This window comes from Phalaenopsis equestris, unplaced genomic scaffold (assembly GCF_001263595.1).
Source record: "Phalaenopsis equestris unplaced genomic scaffold, ASM126359v1 Scaffold000094, whole genome shotgun sequence".
In the NCBI taxonomy this organism is placed as follows: Eukaryota; Viridiplantae; Streptophyta; class Magnoliopsida; order Asparagales; family Orchidaceae; genus Phalaenopsis; species Phalaenopsis equestris.
The window spans coordinates 4065110-4088539 of NW_018164536.1; the positions used below are offsets into that span (position 1 = coordinate 4065110).

A 23430-nucleotide genomic window follows, 5' to 3' on the forward strand; every position below is an offset into this window, starting at 1 on the left:
TCTCATAGAGAGAAGGATTGGATGACAAATAGTTCACGTTGAGAGTGGTTTGTTTCGAGAATTTAAGATGGTTGTTTTTCATAACTAAGGGCATCATTGGTCCATGGGAGGCTGAGTTGTCCCTCTAAGGTTCCTACGTTTCAAATCTATTTTTTTGTGTTAACTGATTGCTTTTGGTTAGGGCTTAGGTATGTCAATTATGCCTAAGTTTGGGCTAAGTTTTGGACCTTTGGCGTTCCTGTAGATCCTCTTAGGGTTTAGGATCATTAAGACGTGATTTAATGAGCAAACCTTGAGAAACTATTGATGTAGCACAAATTGAGCAAATTGAGCTTAAAAAAAAAATGTAAATCATGAAAAATAATTCCTTGGCAATCAGTTGCATAAAAATTGCACAATGGAAGAATAATCACTCGAAATTCAAGCTTGAAATATATAATGAAAACTCGAATTTCATTTCCCCTCTTGCATCGTTAACCACCTCTATCCATTGGAATGTTTGGATGGTTCCAAACCAATAAAAATAAGCCATAAACATGGTCCAATCAGATTTGAATTGCCCCAATCAATCAAGAGATCTGCAAATATTGAGGGTTATCGCTTTTTATTTAGGGCTAGTCAAAATATACACTATTTAGAATGCCATTTTTTTTCTCCTATAGCCACTTCTTTCATAATGTTGTAGCTAGATAATAGAAGCTTAGATATCGATTCGATGGATTTTAATTGGTTAAAATGTTTCCCATTTTAGCTAAAAGTGATTATTAATGCTAGACACTGTAACCATGCATGATTATTAATGAATTTTAAAAACATTTGATTGTGCAAACTTGTATTGAAAATTTTGGTGGTTGCTCTATTCCCTTAGTGATGCTTGATGGTTGACTCATTTTGGCTTTGTCGGGTTTATACTTTTCTCCTCAATTTGAATTTCACTGAAGAGATATGTTGTTAATTTTGTAGCACCTCAACATTTAGCCTACAATTTATTGTTAGATTTTAAAATATAAATGTTTGAATAGTTAGTTATATAAGTACATCAATTTCAACTATTTCAAGTCACTTTAAAGGAAAGAATGCGGCCTGGAACTTGTTTGGTTGCACATAATAGAAAGTCAAAAGTGAGAGATGATTCAGATGAGCAAAGTAAGACTGTTTTAGTTGTTTGGTAGTCGAGAGAATTGAGAAGTGACTCCTTTCTCTTGGAAGTCATGTATAAGGGTTTTAGCCATTTAATCTCTAGCTATTTGCGTAGAAGTCAATTGAAGGCGACTAAATATGATACTCTTGCCTCATTCGCACTGTAAAGTCCTAGCACGAGATACACACGCTCACACATGTACATGCATACAAACTTGATTTTATAAATTTTATGTTATATGAACCATCCTCATCATTTGACTCATCCCATTCTAATTCATTATACAATATATTATAGTATGCATCGCAATTATAAAATGATGTAAAATGTATTTTATAGTTTATTAAATAATAAATTATACTTTGAATTATCCATTATATTAACTATATTAATATATATATAAAAAGTTTTTCATTAATGTCCTAACTTTTTATTTTATTGTTATAAATTTCGTATATAACGCAGTATATTTTGTTTAGGGCATAAATCCATTCTTACAATCTACAAAAATGTATCATACAACAAATAATCCATGTATACACACATGTATGTACTTCTATTTATGTGAATTCATTTGTGGATGTGTATATATCTATATATGATGCTTATATCCATTTTAGACTATCGTCGAGTGCCTCTATTTGTAGATACTTGTTTCAGGGTTTCTTCATAACCAAAAAAAAAAAAAAATGAAGTATTTCTTACCTGATAAAATTAAGCAAATTTCTCAAAAGTGGTTCCCCTAACTTTCACTACTTGAAGTGGGCCAAAATTAGAAAACAAAAGATCTTATCTGTTGCAATCTAATTGATAATAATTTTGCATGCTACAATTTGTATGTTATACATTAATTTGTGAAGAAAAAAATAAAATGAACAAAATATATTTTCATTCTCACAATCACTGCCTGAACCAAACTCAAAAATGCTAGTCTTTTTGTCCAATCTTCAACTTCAACAATTTCCATTCATTTGAAAGATTAGTTTAAATAAAAGGCCCTGCATATAATATCTACTATTAGCTCTCTTTTCTCTGTTGCTTGTTTCTTTCTAAATTCAATTTATTTCACTCGAGTAATTTGTAGGTGCAAAAGTGAGTCACATTGAAGTTTCTTTTTAATATTTATTTGTTTCTGTAGTAACTTAGTTTTTGTGAACTTTATTTTTATTTTTGTTTGAATTGCAATGAGGTTCGTTTTTATGACCTTCAAATTCTTATTATATTATTATTATTATTATTATTATTATTATAAGTAATATTCTTGACCATCTTCTCATTAAATATTTTGAGCTGTTGGGAAGAGTAAAAAACCAAATTTGAAAGTGATTTTTTTGCCCTCTCATTTTCCACCTTTTTGAAAGAACTCATTCCATTTAGTTTCAACTTAAAACACTCCAGCTTACTTTTAAAAATTAAATCCAACCATCTAAGCACTCAAAATGAATCAAATTGGACGTATACTTTCTAACACAAGACATGCCATGCTTTATATCATGTTTCATATACTTCCTGCATTAAACTGATAAGTAAAGAAACAAAGCCTCAAAATCCCATTTACTTTCCATAATCACCGCCGAGTTCGCAAACCACACCCTTAAACCCTCCTTTTATTTACATCCAATTATGAACATCCTTATCTTCTTCAATGAGGTTTGTTTTTCGTCAGCAACTGTCCTGTAATATCACAAGCAAGCGCTTCATTCGGCACTTTACTTATGAGTTCAACTCCTTCAGCCAAAATTATGCCCATACCCATGTGCAAATGTGGCTCTATGTGGCAGTGAAATGCCCAAACTCCAGGATTGTTTGCAACAAATCTTATTGCCGTCCATCCATAGGGAAAAATCACAACTGTATTCCTCAGCGGCGGATTCCTGAGATTAAACTTAGATGTGTCGTTTTTTCTAAACTTTCCATCACCGTGACCGAGGACCCAAAAGTCATGCCCGTGCAGGTGCCATGGATGTATCTCGCTCACATTCCCGGACAAAGCATTCGTGTTCTGAAGCACTACATCGATAGTGTTGTTGAACTCGATTTTGTAAACACTGCTTCCTTTTGTTGTGTTTGGATTAATAGGGGGCTTCATCACGTCGTAGTCTTCCAAGAAATTCTCCGGCGGCTTTCCAATGTTCTTCAAGCTATACCTCATCGATCCAAGGTACGGTATTGGCGGAAGAGCCAACGAGACATTGTTGATCGACCATTTAATATATCCGTCAATTTTGTTCTGGGTGTTAAGGAGGGAAATCATTCTGTCAGAATTGGGTGGAGGCGTCGGCGTGCCATGCATTGCTAGTATTTGGTAGTAAAATGCTTTGCTATGTGTATAATCATTCCATTGTGGCGTGACAGGAGGGTTGGAAGAGGGTAACATTGAGAGGGAGTTAGGATGGTAGTTTAAGATGGCTAGAGCTTGTTGGGTTTTTGGAAGTCTTCCTCTAATACCAATCGAGATCCAGTAGTTTAAAGATGAATTTTGATCGGTTCTGATGAGGATGGAGTAAGTTTCGCCCGAGTAGACGTCCATGTCGTTCACGTTGAATGGTTTCACATAGTTACCATCTGCTTCAACCACTGTTAAGTTGTGATTCTGTGGAATAAATGTGGCTTAGTAGATGAATGTTAATGAGTAGAACTTCCAGAGATAGTTTTAATGTCTAAGCTGTGTGTGAATATATAGGAATTGCTGCAAATTTGAGCTTATCAATCTAGTAAAATTACCAATACTGACTAATAACACAGAATAATACGTGACAAATGAAATTTTTGTTACGGAAATTGTTTTATAATTCATTTTCTTCATGAATTATGAGCATCTAGCTGCGCCTATCTATGCTTACTTTTTATATGAAATAGTTCACTTAAGAAATTCACTTGAGAAGCTAGCTAGCTACTGTCCAACCTATTTTGTTTGGAAAATGATTCCTAGCTGTTAGGCAAATAGACCATATACTTTTTTTCCGACTTCTGTTTCATCGCTTGAAATATTCTAAAATCTCCTGATGACTTTGTCTATTTCTTTCCCTCATGTTGGCATGCAAGGATGATTTACTCATCTTTTTTATGTTATGTTTATATGCATATTAATTAAAAGAGTAGCGTGCAAAAATGGTCCCCCGACTATTTACATGGGCTTATTTTAATCCCAGAGTCCACAAAAATGCCGAATTAGTCCCTAGACCTTTTTTTCATTTTTTGGCTGAAATAGTCCCTAAAGATGATTATTTTAGCCTCATTAAAAAATTCTGGGGTTTAATCTGACAATTTTATAAACTGTAGGATTAAAATGGGTCTTTACAAAGTGTTGGGGCTATTTTGACACTTTTCTCCTAATTAAAGCCCGAAAGCCTCGATCTGATATCCATACCAGATTCTCAAATAAAGTGACATGTATATACTACTAGGATTCCACCCCTTTCTTTCTGTTATTCAGGTTTTCTTTATTCAAGATCAAATTTATTTACTAAGACTTCTACAGGAAACATGAACTGTTAACATTTTTTATGACATAAATAGTAGATAGGTTGAAGTGGAAAATGTTGACTTAATACTTGTTAAATTCAACGAATAAATGTAGCCGGTTATTTTAGAAAAGCAAATTGAGCTTGCATTAAATCATCTGTTACCTCTATTTTGGATTTTTCTGGAGTCATATGAATTAATTTCCCAAAAATATTCATTCCCGTGCTTAGTTTCATATCATCATTTAATATTTTCTTACAATTTTTTTTCCCTTCGTAGCACCACTGTGAACAAACTGATAACAATTTGATATTCATGCAACTATCCATCTTTTATGATTATTTGTGTTGGATTATATCAAACCTCAATGGTTAAATTACAAAAGTCAAAGAAATATTCCTAATCATAAACTCCCATAATCAAATCTGGATGGGTTTAGCAGCGGTTAAGTGATTTCAACTTTATTTTCTCTGCTCAAAAAAATGAGCGCTAGCTCTAAGATGTCATGAGCCGTGGGGAGTTTGTGGTTGCAGTTTCTTGCACATTTTCAGAGGGAGAAAGGAGATCTTTAATCAAGTTCTTTTCTCAAGCTTTGCTTTTCTCCACATTTAGTGAGTTCTATATTATTCTCCTTGTTAGTTCTGTGAGAAGAGGATTTGTTATACTTCGTTTCTTTTCTTATTTTATACTTCTCCATACATTTGATAATGGATTTATTTGTGCCTCCTGGCCCTATATTTGTATGTCATTCTTAATTTAACCAATTAAATCATGATGCTCTTATATTTTTAATTGTATTCTTATTTTCATATCATAGTTATATGTATGGTGTTAGTTCTATTTCTTATAGGTTAATTCAATTGCTCTTTTTGGCAATCTTAAATTGATGCTTTGGTCAGTTCTATACAACAACATGGTATAAAAAATTTAGCCATTTTGAATCAAGGAGATGGTCTCATCAAAACTTTCTATCAGCAATACAAATTATGAGTTTGTGAAATTTTTTTGGAAAAATGATTGCAAGATCTTGATGATGTAGATGAGAGTATCTTTGTCCAAAGAGAGTTAGTTTTGTCATATTTTTGAAGTGAATGATTCCCTAATATCATGGATGTAGAGATGGATTAGAAAGCCCTCTTTTTTCATTCCTGTTTGAGATGTGGTTGATCAAAGTATCGTACATGTATGGGAATCTTCTTAAAAGATTAGGCCATTTCCATCCTTCTCTATCTGAAGTAGAATTTGCTTGTATTTAACATGAAAGATGACACATCATTGCAAAAGCATTTAGATGCATACAAAAAGGTTATTGTTGGATCTAGCAAGTATGGATATAAATATTGAAAATGGTATTAGAGCTTGGATCTTACTATGCATTCCATCATTCATTAACAAGCACATTTTCTCTATTTTGCTATATGAAAATGACATTATTTTCATGATAAAGGTGAAGTATGCTTTTCTATCAGAAGAGTTGAAGTATGTGTAAGGAACAAAAGCCTAGTTGAGGGCTTATTTCTGTGGACATATAGATGATGTCATATATGGCTTGGGCATATGTCAGAGCGAGCCGTAAATGAGTTGAGCAAGTGAGGCTTGCCTTTTGGTTAGAAGATTAGAGTTTTAAAGCTCTATCCTTTTTGTTTTTATGTTAAGCATCATAAATTAAAGTTTTCTATTGGAGTGCATAGAACCAAGAGTACTATAAACTGTATTCCTTTTGACTTATTGTGCCCTACAGTTTTAGACTAAAATGTGGGTTTTGATGCATCCTTAAACTAAGTTAGGCACGAGTTTCTTATGCTCAAGTTAAAAAGATATATTTTGGAAAGTGAAAGACATATTGAGAAGTAATAAAAGAACAAATGAGGATTAAAAAAAAGCTTAGAAGTTTATTTTGTTGAGTTTGAGATCTTTTGTCAAAAGGATTACATTGTCAAACATAAGACTTTAGTGGGTAGGATCATAAGGGTGAGGCTCAATTTTGGAAAAAAAATGAGTTATGGAGGTCTAAATTAGAGTCTAAAGGCCTTCGTTTTAGTATATTTGAAATTGAATAAATGGAATATAATTTTACTATTAGTGGATGTAGTGGCAGAGTTGCCATAGTGGGTGATCAAATAATTACAAGGGGTGAATGTTTTAGATATCTGGGGTCTATTGTTTAAAGTGATGGTGATATAGATGGGGTTGTTTTTAGTAGAATTCAAGTTGGATTGTTGAGGTGGAGGCATGCATCGACTTATTGTGAGATAGAAAGGTACTGTTTAGACTTAAAGGAAAATTTTACAAGATGGTGGTGAGACTTGAAATGCTTCATGGCACAGATTGTTGGCCTCTAAAAGAAAAGCATTAAACTAAGGTATGTGTTACGGAGATGAGATTGCTTAAGTGGATGAGTGACTCGACACTTAGAGACAAAATGCAAAATGAATATCCGTGAAAGGGCTGGTGTAGCTCCAGTGGCATATAAGATTAGAGAGAGTTGTCTTAGATGGCTTGGTCACATTAAACGTTCACCATTCGATAATCTGATTAGGAGTGTAGATGTTTTAGATCCGACTTATGTTAAGAAAGATAGAGATATGCCTAAAAAGACTTGGGTAGTTGTATAAAAAATTATTTAATTTATTAAAATTAAATGAAAATTTGACACTTAGTAGGACACAATGTAGAAAAAAGGATTCACGTAGCCGACCCCACTTAGTGGGATAAAGGCTTGTTGTTGTTCGTTCGAGTACAATTTTGTTGTCAAACCCTATTAAAACTGCATGATTTTTAGTGAATGGTCATTATTATTTTCTAATGGTCTTTGATTGAACTATTTATGCTAACGCTAAGGAGGATAAACTATACTCAAGTTTTATAAAGCATAAAATTTTTTGGTATGTAGATGAGTTAAAAGGATATAAGGTGTTTTGATGCCAGTCACTTGGAATTTTAATTGGTACGGATGACAAGTTTAATGAGCTAGAAGTTTGTGTAGATTGATGTTTTAGGAGGTCAAAATGTAGATGTCAAATTTGAGATTGAGCAACAATCAAATGATAGCTCATCATAGTAGCTTATTTTACCTAACCGAGGAAGAGGTAACATACCATAGCCAAAATAACATATTGCTTCTTATAAGGTTAAAAAGCATATTATAGCACCTTAGAGATTTCATTATGAGGATTCCTCTTGTACCTATATGGTTGCTTATGCTATAAGTGTTTTAGAGTTGTTGTGATCAAAAGTAATCAACTAACTGGTTAGGAAGCTGACAATGTTGGAGAATCGAAATTGTGCGGACCAAAGGTCTTTGTAGAAGAATAACTGTTGGGATTTATTTTAACTTGAAAAAAAAATAATTGTTGGCTATAAACAGATCTTCAATTGCGAAGGAGCTAATGGTTAAAAAAAAGGAGTTCATGGTGAAGACATAATTTGATACAAAGCCTGCTTTTATGCAAAAGGGCTGCAATCTGAAAGAAGGTATGAAATTTAAAGAGAATTTTTTACCATGTATTACTTTTTTCACAATACATTGTCAAAGGTTGTTGTGTTGAACAATTGGATTTGAAATAACTTTTCTCAATAGTGATTTGTTTGAGGGGCAACTCATCAAGCAATGGTTTAGGTTTGACAATATCATAATCCATCATGAGTTTATGAGAAGCCCATTTTATAGTTGTGTATAGCAAATAGTTGACAAATAGATCTTGTATATTTTCTATTGTATGTTAATGATATGTTGATTATAGTAGAGATATAGCCTAGATCTAGAAAATGAAAGCTGATTTATGTGCAATATTTGAGATGAAAGATTTTATTGCTAATAAGAAGTTTTTTGGGATAGTCAGAAATAAAATTTAAAATATATATATATACTTGCACTATATTTCTGGCACAATAAAGATATGCTGGGAAGACAAAAGGAAGATTTGGCTTGCAAACTATAACACTTGTTAGCTTGCTAGTAGTTTTCATTTGGTTGTTGCTCCGTAGTCACAAGGAGAGAAATATATCACTCGAATGTCCAGTATTAGTGCTATTGGGTATGCTATGTTAATTTTGTGATTCAATATATGGATAGACCTTACATTCAGCCATTGCAGGTTTTTGTTTTTTTAGACCTGCAATGCTTTATGGTCTAGATTCTTGGCATGTGAAAAAAAAGCATAAAATTTAAGTGTTATTGAGATACGATGTTTAGGCGAATGAGTGTCTTTACACTTAAAGAAAAAATGCGAAACAAATATATTCATGAAAGGGTTACAGTTGCTCTAACGGCAGACAAGTTTAGACAAAGTTGCCTTAGATGGTTTGGTCATATTAAAAATCGATCATCTGATGACACTCTTAGGAGAGTAGATATTTAAATTTGAGTTATGTTATGAAAGATAGAGATAGACCTAATAACACTGGAGCATATCGTATAAAAAATGTTCTTGATTTATTATAATTAAATGAAAATATGACCTCAATAGGTCACAATAGAGAAAAAGGATTCAAGTAGCCAACCCCACTTAGTGCGATAAAGGCTTTTTGTTGTTGTTGTAATATATGGATAGACCTAATCGAGCTTACTCAAAAAGCAGTGAAATGAATTTTAAGGCAACTTAGAGGCAGGATATATTATGGTTTAATGTTTAATAGGGATGGTTTAGATTCAGTATTGTGGATTTTTTTAATCAAACTATGTTAGTGATCTTAGCATGAAGATTTTTTACATTAGATATGTCTTTAGCTTTCAGGTGTGCTATTAGATTGAAGGCTTACCTTTTAAGTTTTTTTTTTAGTATGGTAGAGTAAATAACACTTTATGAAGATATTAAAGAAACTACTTAGTCGAGAGGCTAATTTGAACACTTTGGTTTGCACTGTGATTTTTCATAAGAGAAGCAAAAATATTGATGTTTATTATCACTTTATCTGAGAAAAAAGTATTGATAGGGAAATCTAAGTTCAGAAGATATGATGACTACCAAGGTTATTCTTGTTCTCAATTTTAGGCAGTATTTGGCCTTGATTTGTTTATGGCAGCTCTTGATCCTTTTTTGAGACTTGTTTTGCAAGTAGAAAAAATTGATAATTTGACTAGACTTAATGATTCACTTTGTTCTTAGATGATACGAAGGATTTGAAATATGAGAGAAATTGTTAGATTGTAACTTACCTTAGTGCTGTTTAGCAAATTGCAAAACTCTCATGCTATTCATATCCAAATCTCCTGGAACTAAATCTGGATGAGTTAGTTTCAATTTAAATTAACGCAACTTGTTTTGTAGAAAAAAACAAATTCCGGATGAGAGTTATGGAATGCAATTAGGATTTTCTTAGAGCAGGAGTGAGGACATGTCCAACTGGATTCTGCTTCTTGAATTTTGTCTCTTTTTGTTTGAGGATTTAGAGCAGCAAAGATCATTTAATGTTTTGTGAGAAGAGTGGAATTAGTTTTACTCTTTCTTCACTTTTTCTCCAAGAATCTTTAAGAAGTTTTGGTGTTCTACTCTGTGCTTAGCATTTAGCTTGTAATAATTTGATGGAATGCTTCTTTGATGTTTGTTTATATGCTTATTCAATTTCCTTATATTAAACTTAGATCTATTATATATATTTTAAGTGGGAGTATATTGATAAAAAATATAAGTATTTTGGACATCATAATCATCATATAATCGTATGTAATTTTGTTTTCTGCTTTGATTAGTACTTGAGTATTATATATTGATAATACATTGCCAATTTTTGTGAATTTCTAAGGAATAATGATGTATACATTTTTTTTAGAGGAAGATGTAAGTTTAAATGTAGCCCATATATTTTTTCGGGGCACTTACATGCATAACACCCAATTGTTATCGATTTACATATCAACATCTAAACTTTTATTTTTACATTTATACAACCCACAAATTTCATATCACATAAAAAATACCACCCCACCATTTTAACCCATTTTAACTTAAAAAAAAAGTGAAATACACCTTTTCATGCATAGGTAAGGTGGTTGTGGACTCTGAAAATTCCGACCTCCCCATAGTCTCTATTTTGTTCTTTAGAGCTTTGAGGGTTAAATTTTCAAAAGACAGATGTTATAGTAGATAAGACGCTTTTCAGAGATTGCACCCTTATTTTGTGAAGACTTTTTAGTATAGGGTACGAGGTTTTCCATATAGCGAAAGCCTCTACGGTTAATTATCCCTTTTGATAACAGGAGAGCACTTTTGATTAAGGTTAGTCATTTATCATTAAATATTTAACATATAGTAGCAACAAATATATGTCTTTAAGTTATAAAATCTATCACTTCAAATTTAAAGCGGATGGTGTGAGGAATGATAATAAATCCGATCAAGATCCCATGGTTCCGTCGTCTTGGCTCATCGTGGTCCTCAATCTACTAATCAATGAAGGTAGTCGACCCAACCTGACTGAAGAATCTTTGTCAGCAATCATGGATTCTGTTGTTCAAGTGACTTTCGTAGATCCGGGGTAGATGTTTATCTAAGGGAACATATATATTTAAATTGACCTTACTGATGTAAGGCTTTGGGCCAATCAAATATACCCTTATAATTCGCAACTCAAAAGGTTAAAAAGTCATTAGGGAACATATGAGCTGCGGTCATAAATATAATATAATTGTGATTTGGCGGCAACTACCCAGTCAGTGGGTTTTGGTCGTAACCGCTAGTTTGTAGTATCATTTGGGGGCAAAATCAGGCAGACAGAGAACTTATACCGCGTTTTTAATGCCATGAGAATGCTTTGAGTGTGAATATAGTGATACAATTGATAATTGAGCTGAAGTCAATCAGAAAATTATCACCCTTGACAAACTATTGTTAAGGGTGGATGAAATTTTTTTTAAATTTTAAGTGATTGATTTTAACTTGGATGTTTTGATTTATCCACTTTAAGTCTTTAAGTGATTAGCTTTAATTTGAATGTCTTGATTTGTCATTTTGATAACTTGATTTGAATTTTGATTTGAAAGTTGACCACTTCGGTTGAAGTCTTGAATCATCACGACCTTTATCAGGGATTTAATTGCTTTATTTGAAACTTGTCGACTTAATTTTTTGCTTGTAAAGAGTTGGGTTTATTATTGACACAGAAATGTATATGAATCTTGTCAACTCTATCCTGTTTAAATATGATTGGGTTTATATTATTCAAATAGAATTCAAAGCCTAATTTTGTAAATAGACTCATTCAGTTGAAATTTTCTATCAACTTGGTCATCATCAGAGATTTTGGACATTTGAAATATTTATGGTTGAAATTTATTTTAAATTTATCAATTTTGATATCTTTAGAAAATTAGTCTTGCCAACTCCAGTCATGATGAAGAGGATCAGACTAGGCGATTTAGACTAATAAATTCTTATCATATATTTTGAACTTTCATTTAAAAAATTACTAAACTCGTTAACTCCAGTTCTTGTGAGGAGGATCAAACTAATTTTGCAGGCCATACAAATCTTTAAGTACAACTTAGCTCCCCAATTTATGATAATATATAAGTCAAGCTTAGCCCTCAATTTTTTCTATTTCACATTGAAATCAAGCTTAGCCCCTAAATTAATTCATTTTTTGCAAGTCCAAGATTATAAAAAATTTTAGTAGCCTCCCGACGTTAACTACTGTGAGGGGTCCTTGAAAGAATGATTAAATCACAAGCCTTAAAATTAGGGGGAAAAAAAAAAAAAAAAAAAACTTTTGGGTCAGTGTCGTGAGACACTGCTGTCGGCGATAAAGAATATTTATCACACAGCCTTAAAATGTGCTATAAGTCTTCAATGTACTTGAAAAAATGATCAAATCACAAGCAAGCATTTTTCCGATCTTATTTTACTTTTCCTGAACGACACTTAATTCCTAAGAACATATACTCTAGTTTCCAAGAATAAGTATTTAAATCCCTTAATTTTATAAAAAAATTTCAAACAACAACAACAACAACAAAGCTTTAATCCCACTACGTGGGGTCGGCTACATGAATCATTGCTACATGAATCACTACATGAATCATTTTTCTCCATTGCGTCCTAATTAGTGTCATATTTTCATTTAGTTCTAATAAATTAAGATCATTTTTTATTCAATAAGCCCAAGCCTTCCTAGGTCTACTTTGCCTTTTTTAACGTAAGTCGAATCTAAAACATCTACTCTCCTAATCAGATCATAAGATGGTCGACGCTTAATGTGACCAAACCATCTAAGACGACTTTCTCTAATTTTGTTCGTCACAGGAGCTACACCAACCCTATCACGGATATTCATTTCGCATTTTGTCTCTAAGTGTAAAGCCACTCATCCACCAAATCATTTTCATCTCGACAATACTTAACTTAGTATTATGCTTCTCTTTTAAATGCCAACTTTCAGCACCATAGTGCATTGCAAGTCTCACCACCATCTTATAAAATTTTCCTTGCAGTCTAAGCGGTACTTTTCTTTCACACAAAATGCCCGAAGCATTCCTCTACTTCAACCAACCTACTTGAATTCTACTATTAACCTTCCCACCTATATCACCATCTCTTTGAACAACATACCCGAGATATCTAATTCGTTTACACCTTTTAATAATTTGATCACCCAAAGTTGCACTTCTGTCACTAGAGCTACTACTACTAAAATTACGTTCCATGTATTCAGTTTTAGTTCTACTCAAATGAAGGCCTTTAGACTCTAATGTAGACCTCCATAATTGAACTTTTTATTTTCACATTTGCATGAACTCTTTCTCTAGGCTTATCCACAAAAAGGATATCATCAGCAAAAAACATACACCAAGGTACATCCTCCCATAAATGTCCAGTAAGCCCATCCATAATTAAAGCAAAAAGATATGGGCTTCAAGTCGATTCCTGATGTATTCCAACATAAATAGGGAAATATTTGGTCAATCCTCCTTCAGTTCGAACACAAGTAACAACTCAAGTACATATCTTTAATGACTTGAATACAAGTCATATCAACACCATTCTTCTCAAGAACTCTCCAAAAGATATCTCTTGGAACCTTATCGTAAGCTTTTTCTAAATCAATAAAAATCAAATGTAGATTCTCTTTATTATCTCTGAACTTCTCCATTAAACTTCTCAATAAATGTCTTCCATAGTAGACGTGCCATAAATCCAAATTGATTATGAGAAATCTTTGTAATACGTCTTAACCTATGTTCAATTATCCTCTCCCATAATTTTAAAGTATGACACATCAACTTAATTCATCTATAATTTGCACACTCTTGTGCATCTTCTTTATTCTTAAAAATGAGGATCAAAATACTCTTCCTCCACTCAGGCATTTTTTAGTTTGTAAAATAATATTAAAGAGTTTAGTAAGCCAAGAAACTCTCAAATCTCCTAAACATTTCCTTACTTCAATTAGGATATCATCAGGTTTTACAAACTTTCCACTCTCGGTTTTCTTTAAAGTCTCCTCAAATTCTTTTTTACTAATGCGACGGTAAAAATGAAACTTTTTATTATTATTAACGATATTAAGATCACTAAGGTCGATCATCTTTTCAGAAACTTTATTAAAAATTTTATCAAAATAAGTTATCCACCTATGTTGAATATCTTTTTCTAAGAAAAGTATTTTTTGATTTCATTTTTAATATATTTTACTTGAGTTAAATCTTTAATTTTTTTTTTTTATTTGGCTAGTTTATACATATTTTTTTACCCTTCTTAGTATCAAATTTATTATAAAGATCATTAAAAATAGAAATTTTAGTGTCACATATTTCTCTTTTAGATTCCCTGCGGGCTGTTTGATATTTTTCCCACTTCTCTAAGCTTTTATATTTAAACCAATTTTTATAACATAACTTCTTACATTTTATCTTTTCTTACACATTATTATTTCATCTTCAACTATTTTATTTTAAAAATTTTTTTTTGTTTCTTCAAGTACATCTTTTGCTACTTGTTTAATAATGTTGTTTAATAATTGTTTAATAATGTTTGTTATTTTATCTCACATAACATTTGCTTCATTATGAACATCTCAAATTTTAAAATCTTGAATTTTACTCGTAAAAATAATCTTATTTGTAGGTTCCCCCATCTAATTCTACTATGATGAGTCATAGTATTCTTTATTTTACAATTCTTCATATTAAAATTTAGAACTAATAAATGACTTTGGGTACTTAAATCCTCACTTGGAATGATCTTACAATTTTTACAATCTCGATGATCTCTTCTTCTGAGAAAAAAAAATCAATTTATATTTTATTAGATCTATTCTTATAAGTAATAAGATGATTATCTCTTTTCTTGAATGAAGTATTAGTAATAACAAAATCATACGTTAAAACAAAATTTAAAATAACCCAAACTTCTTCATTAGTCACTCCAAAACCATAGCCACCATGAATATTTCTGAAATCTTCTATCACTTTACTGACATATCTATTTAAATTTCCTCCAATAAAAATTCTTTCTTCAAGAGGTATCATTTGTAATGAGTCTTCGAAGTCATTCTAGAATTTATTCAAGAGGTATCATTTGTAATGAGTCTTCGAAGTCATTCTAGAATTTATTCAAGAGGTATCATTTGTAATGAGTCTTCGAAGTCATTCTAGAATTTATCTTTAGACCCTATATCTAAACCTACTTGTGCAGCATAAACTCTTATAACATTAAAAAACTTAGTATCAATGATAATCTTATGGGCTATAATTCTATCTCCAACTATTAATTTTTACAACATTATCTTTCAAACTCTTATGTATAATTACACCTGCACCATTTCTAGCACTGCTCTTACCAGAATACCAAAGTTTAAAACCTAAGTTATCAATCTCCTTAGCCTTTTCTCCAACCCATTTAGTTTCTTGAACATATAAGATATTAATCTTTGTATGAATCATAATATCAACTAATTGCATTAATATATCATTGAGAGTACCTATATTTCAAGATCCTATCATAATATTAATTTCATTAATTTTATGAACTAACTTCTTTACCCGCATCCGTCCGTAATGTGAGAACTCTTGCTTATTTGACATTATGCCCGGGCGTCGGTGTAGTAGCCCTTGCACACTTTTCACTGTATTTAGGTTATACAACGCGCCGCTTTCAGAGGACACCCTAGCACTTACACAAAGATCAAAATGATTCATGTCATGATTTTTTTCGACAAGTTTTATGCGATCGAGGCAGGCAAACTAGGAGAGGGGAGGCTTTTGTGAGAGCATCTAGCGTCGGCTTCAACTTGAATTACTAAACACAGGGAGGCGAGAAAGTGGTAATTTCATAACTTGTAAGCTACGATCCCATCTGGTGCTGTGAAAACGAGAACCGAAGCTCGATTTGCGAGGCAAGGACGAAGTATATTGGGGCTTTAACTGGAGTTTCTGCTTTTGGTTTCAAGTTGGTCGCATGAGAGAGAGAGAGAGAGGAGATAATCATGACTTTTGAAGGGCTTCATACGCCGCGATCCCATATGTTGAATCCCAAATTGTTTTTTGCAAACCCCGAGAGTTGGAGATGAATGAAGGAGAATGACACAGAGAGGATCAGTGCAAGCAAAATTCTATGGAAAGGAATCGGGGGAATAAGTCCCTCTATTCACCGTTAGACTCCCTATTTATAGAAGTCTGCTTACATAGTTATGGAAAGGGGCTACAGTTATGAAAACCGCCTTTAATATAATTAATGTGCTAATTAATATCAGATTTACATTATAATTGGAATATAATACGACGATGATTGGCGGATCAACGTGCTTCGGCCTGGTCGGCCGAAGCGAACGGTTGTGTGATGATCGCGTTTGCTAAGGGAGATCAGTCTACTAGTTGCGATTGGTTGGCCTTTTAGAAAGCCTTGACTGTTGCAACCGTAAAGAAGTTCGTCAGCTAGATCCATCAGTATTGAAGGTCGATTGGCTCGATCGGGTTGTGGTCTTCAGATGATCAGTTTGGATCAAGCTCCTTGAATTTTAATGCTTTGATTGTTGAGTGATCATACTTAGTCTTCTGATCGCTTTTTGATTTGTGCTGACAATTTTAACACATACATTATTAGTTCCCGAGTTTTTCTGCTCCTTGATAGTGACAATTACGATAAGGACAAAGAAATTATTAAATAATTAGTGACACCAAAATCAAGAGAATCAATAAAAAAAATTATTTTCCCTTTGGTTCCGTGCCCAGTGTGCCAGCTATCCTCAAACAATTTGAGGCCTCCCATGGTCGAGGTTGCGAGTTCGAGTGGGATGGATCCTGAACTCCTGGCTTTGGCGGGCTATTAGGTTTCTGCTCCTGTAAAGAAGAAGAAGATTGTAAAGAAAGATAAATGGTCGAAGCCCAAACCTGTGGAGATCGATCTAGTCGACTCGTCATTTGGCACCGAGGGATAGCTGCCAAAAAGGCTTTCCTAGGAAAATATGGCGTCCGGGCCCGACATTAACGCGACTGCTGAGGGTCAGTGAGGCTCGTTTGGTGAAGGGATTGAGGTCGGAGAAAAGAAGCTGGAGGGAGGGACAAGCGATGGTTCTTCCCGACCTTCACCTCAGAAAGACGAAAGTACCTTGTCGCAAGAGAGAGATGAGTTCTTGAGAGCTCTTTTTGAAATGACAGATTTTTAGGTATGTAAAAATTTTCTTTGATTATTGGCGAGTTTTTAATAACTCTATGACATTATCTTGGATGCAAATGAATCGGTCGGGTAGGAGGGTCGCGAAGACGGCGAGCCTTTGAGAGACGTTGTGGAGTCCGTACTCACTTTGGCGGTCAGTTTGCAAGTCGAGTATGCCGAGCTTCTACCTACAATCGCTTCAGGGGGCACCAATTGTCCGACTCTTTGCCCATGATGGGCCCCCAATAGGAGCGACCAGGGTGGTGACAACCTTCTCTCTGATTCACGAGGCGGCAAGCAGATCGGACCAAATCCTTTGTCCGTTCTTGTGAGGAAGCGGCTGGAGGCTCGGCAGTAGATCTTGTGTGGGAGTTGTCAGCTCGCCTGACAACTACGGATGCAGAGGTAGCGGCTCTACGGATGGAGGTCGCCACTTTACACAGCGGGTTGGTGGGCGCAGGGTGTAAGCTAGGAGCATTCTGTGAGTCAATTGCCTTGGTCCAGTTCCAACGTGCCTCTGATTGGGTTTATCACAATAAGTTAGGCGGGGAGTTGGTTCTCCGACGGCTAATTCAGAAGGGGTATGTCTCGAAAAAAGTCTTGGAGGATCCATTTATAAAAAAGTTCATTCGAGGCCTGTAATAATGTTAGTTGCAATAAAATAATATTCAAATAATTTTAAAAAGATGTTTAGTGTGACACTTATCATTATGTAACACTTCGTTTCATGCACTCACCCTATAAATAGGTTGAAGAATTGCTTTTATCCGTTGCGTTGTTCGATTTCTTTCTTTGTGCTTCTCGATCCATCTCTTCCTTTTGTCTTTCGGTCATCTTCTTGCCATGGCTCCCAAGTACTCTTCTACCCTCTTCGGCTCTAGCAAGGCCTCCAATCCTTCGTTTTTGATGGAAAGGGATGTGGAGTAGTCACAGAGGAGGTATGTCTTAGATGACAACATTGTTCTTCGGTCAATGACAGGATCGACACGCACATTAGACAACGTGGGCAAGGATTTGGTCTTCTATCTGGATCAGTTAAAGTACGGTCTCCGGTTGCCCTTGTGCGGTGAGCTCCAGATCATCTTCAATACATACGAGGTCATTCCAGCTAGGTGATATCAAATTCCATAGCCGCGATAATGACCTTAATTCTTTTTTGCCATCGAGAGAGCATCCCGTGGTCAATCAACTTGTTTAATTATTATTATATGCTCAAGGTTGACAAAGAGGGCTTCATCATGTCTCCATGGGCAAGAAACTCTAACTCCTTGGAGTTGAAAATAAGATAAAGGATTGGAGGAAATAGTTTCTGGTCGGTTCCTGCTCCGACGATTGGGATGTCCTGACCAAACATCAGAGCCAACAGGCAAGAAGTCCCTTCCAGAGGACACGCACATCGCCGAGATGATGCTAACCGACTGGCACATTTCGGTTCTGCAGTATACGATCGAGGCGACGATCACCCAAATGTTAAAGGGTGATGACCGGAGAGCAGTGGTGCCTCATGGACTTCGATGAGGCAAGAAGAGATAAGGCTGCGAGAGGGAAGCTGGCCGCAAATTAAAGTAAATGAAAGCGGCTCCCAGCGTCAGATAATCTTTCTCACAGTTCTGACTTATACTTCCCCTCTAGCGGGGTGGTATCTGTGAAGAACAATACTAGGGCTGCAAAATTTAGTTTCTAAATATGAAACCACAGTAGTTGTCCAAAACACAATGGCCGGTGAGGTTAATATAATCTCCCAAAACTGTTTGATTGGTCCAGGGAAGAGCGAAGAAATTGAATCTACTTCGGAGGATACTCGGGGAGAAGCCGAGGCTGCGACCCCTTCTAAATTCGTCGTGTTGACCGATGCACGACCAGTTACAACCGTCCCATCGGGTTCCCAAGTTGGTGGTTCTTCATCCATCACCCTATCTGAGCGGGCGAGGGTCGGTTGGTCCATCTCTTCGGTTATGTCCGTATTGAACTCAGAGGAAGCGGCCTCGTCTCCTGACTACCATCCCCCGTCTCCTTCGAATGGAGAATCTGCCTGACGACGAGGGAAGGAGCAGATGCTCCTCCCTTGTCGCTGAAAGGGAGTAGGGAGACCTTCGAGTGACATACATTATACAGAGGAGATGGGTCGATGTGGGTCGGTGCCAATGAGCAGTTCCACCTCTTGGACACATCCGGATATTGGTTTCCCCAAACGGTCGAGAACATAGACATACCCCCGCTTTTGGTGTAGTTGTGGTTCGAGGAGCTCGAAAATCTTTAAGGGTCCTTAATCGCCTAGAGCTTGGCCAAAGTGTGGATCGGTTTCATCTGCTGATTTTCAAGGGCTAGCCCTGGTCACCTCGTAAAGATCTCTGGGCGAGACTCGGAAGAACATTGTCTCTTTGCAGGCAGAGCTAGGGAGGGTGCGTGACGATCGAAACCTCTTGCAGCTCAAATCTGGCAATGCTCTTAAGAGGCATTAAGAGTTTCTCACGACTATAGAGGCTCTGAAGTGAGAGGTTGAGGAGTTGAAAAGGAAGGTTGCTTCTTCCATTATTGAGGAGGTGAATAAGGTAGGACTGGCGAAACAACTCCGAAGCGGAGTGGATTTCGTCGTCTAGAGGTTCATCTACCATGGTCTCGTTGACCCCAAAATTTTTAATCCGGATGAGTTCTCCACCCTAATTTTGGACAAGTCGGAAGAAGCTTCTGAAGAGGAGGACGACTCGAGCGGCGACGATAGGTCAAGAAAAATTTGCAATGTTTTTATTATTAATTTTTTTAAAGAATCAAAGGGAAGACATTTGTAATTTTTTCCTGGATATATTAGAAAAACTTGTTTGTTTTTGTTTATTTCAAACCGATTGCGACTTGATTAATTGCGTGCTCATCCTGTGAGTTGATCTGCCGCGTTAGCCGGTCGACCTAGATAGTTCGTTAATCCCATTCGGTCGGGTTGTTGCCTCTGGGGAGACTCGCGTCTGAGGCAACTTTTTTGACCCGCCGCAGATCTTGTCACTAGCATGTGTCTCGATTACCTTCAAAGCTAAACCTCGAACCTTGGATATGACGTTCTCGTCGGTCAATTGTTAATTTTTAAGAATGGGCATCGTCTGAGTTTGTTTCCTTTGCTAATTATGGATCTTGTCATCATCTGCTAAGGCCACCCTTCGGGACTTGTTTACGGGATGATTTGCTCTACACTCTCTTGCGGATCTTGTCGCTAGTGAGCGAAAAATCATCTCCGGAGACCGGGGCTTTTTCGACTTTAGAGGCTTGGATTTGTGATGAGAATGTAGTGCAAGTAGTTAATTGATCCGTCATAATCGACTATTGGGATTATTTATTTTATTTTTCCCTTTCCGTTCGGTGTACCCGCCTTCCACGTGTTTTAGAATTGGTAGCCAGACAACTCTTGCGGCGTTTTCGATCAGGTTGCGTTCCCCGAGCATTGAGAAACGGTGACCGACCGCTTCAGTAGGTTTGGCATCTTTGCCTCATCACGTGATCTTGGCAGGTCGGTATTAAAGGTTGTTTGATTGTGATGTGGATTTCTTTTGACTTCTTATTGAAGGGTGGAATCAGTTCGTCTTTCCTCTGCCAGATTGAGAGCAAAATGGTGCCCTTGATGTTTGCTCCCTGCGATTCAGCCAGGTTCTCCTCTGTGAACAACGCAACTGTTACGATCTTTTGACTATGATGGTTGTATTCGACCGACAATATGACTTCTATTCAATCAGTTTGTCTTTCCTCTGGCAGATTGAGAGCAAAATGGTGCCCTTGATGTTCGCTCCCTGCGATTCAGGCAGGTTCTCCTCTGTGAACAACGCAACTGTTACGATCTTTTGACTATGATGGTTGTATTCGACCGACAATATGACTTCTATTCAATGAGTTAACATGAACGATTTTTGGCCAATTGCTGATGACAATGTCATTCAAATCGCCCATAATCCCGACGGTAGCAAGCACACTCAGTTTCTCTTGGCTCCTTCAACCTTTTTCCTTAGGTGATTCAGGATAGACTTGTTAGCCGCATTGGCTTGCCCATTTGTTCGGGGGTGATGTACTGAATCAAACTTCAAATCGATCCCTGACTCGCACATAATTCTTTTACGCTTCTGTTCGAAAACTATGTTCTGTTGTCTGTAATAATAACTAGCGGGCAGCCAGTATCTGCATATGTTATCCAACCAGATGAACTTCCGTATCACTTCGGCGGTGATCCGAGGGGGTGTTTTAGCTTCAATCTATTTGGAGAAGCAATCGACTTCCACCAAAAGGAACTTATATTGGCCTTTAGACGGGGGAAAATGACCCACTTTATCCAATACCTAAGTGGCGAACAACCAGGGGTTCGAAATTGGTTGAAGCTTGCGAGTTGGCTAATGATGTAGCGACCCGTATTTTGACACTGCTCTCATTTTTTAGAAAATTCTTTGGCGTCCTTGAGGAGTGGGCTAGAAGTAGTCCTGTCTCTGCACTCGATAAGCTAGAGTCTTTCGACTTCTACATTCTCTGGTGTGAACTTCCCTCAGGGCGTCTTGTGCTTCGTCTTCTCTCAGGCATCTCATGTATATAGAAGTTATCGGCCGCCTAAATAGCTTTCCCTCGATCATCATGTACAATGCGGACTTGAACTTGAAACACCTTGAATCTGTAACATCTTCTGATATTTATGCCGTCTCTAGATAGAGGATGTATAGATCCATCCAGCTTTTCGTCCCTTCAACAAAAACTCCATAGCTTCGAGCTCTTCAATCGTTGGTCGAGTGAGAGCCCGTTTGGGACAACTTATAAGTGCGGGCGGCGTTTTCAAAACGCCGCCTCGCTGTTTGGTACCCACTTATCGCCAGATTATTGAAAATTGCGTTTCCGAAATTGTGAAAGACGCGGACCGCGGGCTGACCCCCGCGATCCGCGTTTTACAATTTCAATTTACGCACTTGTCCTTCTTTTTTCTTCGCCTCTCCCGTGACCTAGGGCCCTCGCTCTCGCTCGCTCTCTCTTCGCCTCTCCCGTGACCTAGGGCCCTCGCTCTCGCTCGCTCTCTCTTCGCCTCTCCCGTGACCTAGGGCCCTCGCTCTCGCTCGCTCTCTCGTCTCTGTTGAGATCCCCGGCTCACAGCCGTTCTCTCGCATTGAGCTTTTGAAGCCGCCCGGATCGCAGCCGCTCGTCTCTGTTGAGAGCCCCGGCTTAGGAGCTTTTCCCCCCCCCCCAGCCAGCACGCCGACCGACGCAGGATCCCTCCCCGGCCGTTCGCTCGCGTAAGCTTTCCATTCGACGCTGGATTGAGCAGTGGAGAATCCATCGCCGGAGTCCAGCAGCGGGAACTATCCACAGATCTGCTTCTTTCTCGACGTGGTTCTTCGGGCTTCACTCATTTTCCACCTACTTCATTTTTTCTGTAGCCCTCTTTGGTTTTCCTCGCTACAGGTATATCTTCTTCGTTTTCCTAATATTTTGTTAGATCGCTTAGATGCCATGAAGATGATTTAAGTTTTCCATATAAAAAGATGAATTGTAGGAATAAATGTCAATCCATGCAGCAAGTTCATATCTTCTTCGTTTTCCTAATATTTTAAAAGGCTTTATATGATTAGGAAAAAGCATGTTAGTAGAGTATAGCACAAATGCAGACCATGCCAGACATCTAAAGTTGTACTTTTAGGTAATATGTGTAGCAATAAATGTCAATCCATGCAGCAAGTTCATTTGAAAAACATATCAATGCATGAAACTATTGTCTGAGTTAGGTAGAAAACTAATGTCAAGCACCACTTTGGGTCATGCTTGTAGTGAGGGTTGTGAGTAAGCCCATGAACTTGCTATAAAGCTAGATTAATACCCATTCAAGTTTTAGAACATAGATAACTGTTATTTGGTCCACTAACTAAAAATATAAACTACTTTGTGATTTTTTAGAGGGTTGATATATAAATTGTTCTTTGGTTTTGTGATTTATTTGCCATGAAAAGAAACATTTTGTGCTTATCCATTAATCTGACAGAACTCAATGACTAAAGCTAAAGAGGCTGGAACATCAGCCATGTGGGATAGAGAAGTTACTATGATCTTTTGTGATTTATGTGTAAGGGAGGTTGAGGTGGGAAATAGACCCACTACATTTTTTAATAAAGAAGGGTGGCGAAAAATCTTGATTAAATTCAAAGAAATGACTGGAAGAGATTACGATCGAATGAAAATGAAGAACAAATGGGACCAGTTAAAGAAGGATTGGAAACTATGGAAAGA

At 36.3% G+C, this 23430-nt stretch overlaps 1 protein-coding gene across 2 annotated transcripts in view; it reads right to left on the bottom strand.

Moving 5' to 3' along the window:
• Window positions 1-2476: 2476 nt before the first annotated feature.
• Window positions 2477-23430, bottom strand: part of LOC110020259 (L-ascorbate oxidase-like) — a 33261-nt gene continuing 12307 nt past the window's right edge. Inside the window, exon 5 of one of the 2 annotated variants that reach the window (XM_020718298.1) lies at window positions 2477-3734. In XM_020718298.1, the coding sequence (XP_020573957.1) occupies window positions 2784-3734 (951 nt within the window). In that variant the 3' untranslated portion in view covers window positions 2477-2783. The remainder of the gene's footprint in view (window positions 3735-23430) is intronic. The other variant, XM_020718297.1, reaches the window with a different exon arrangement.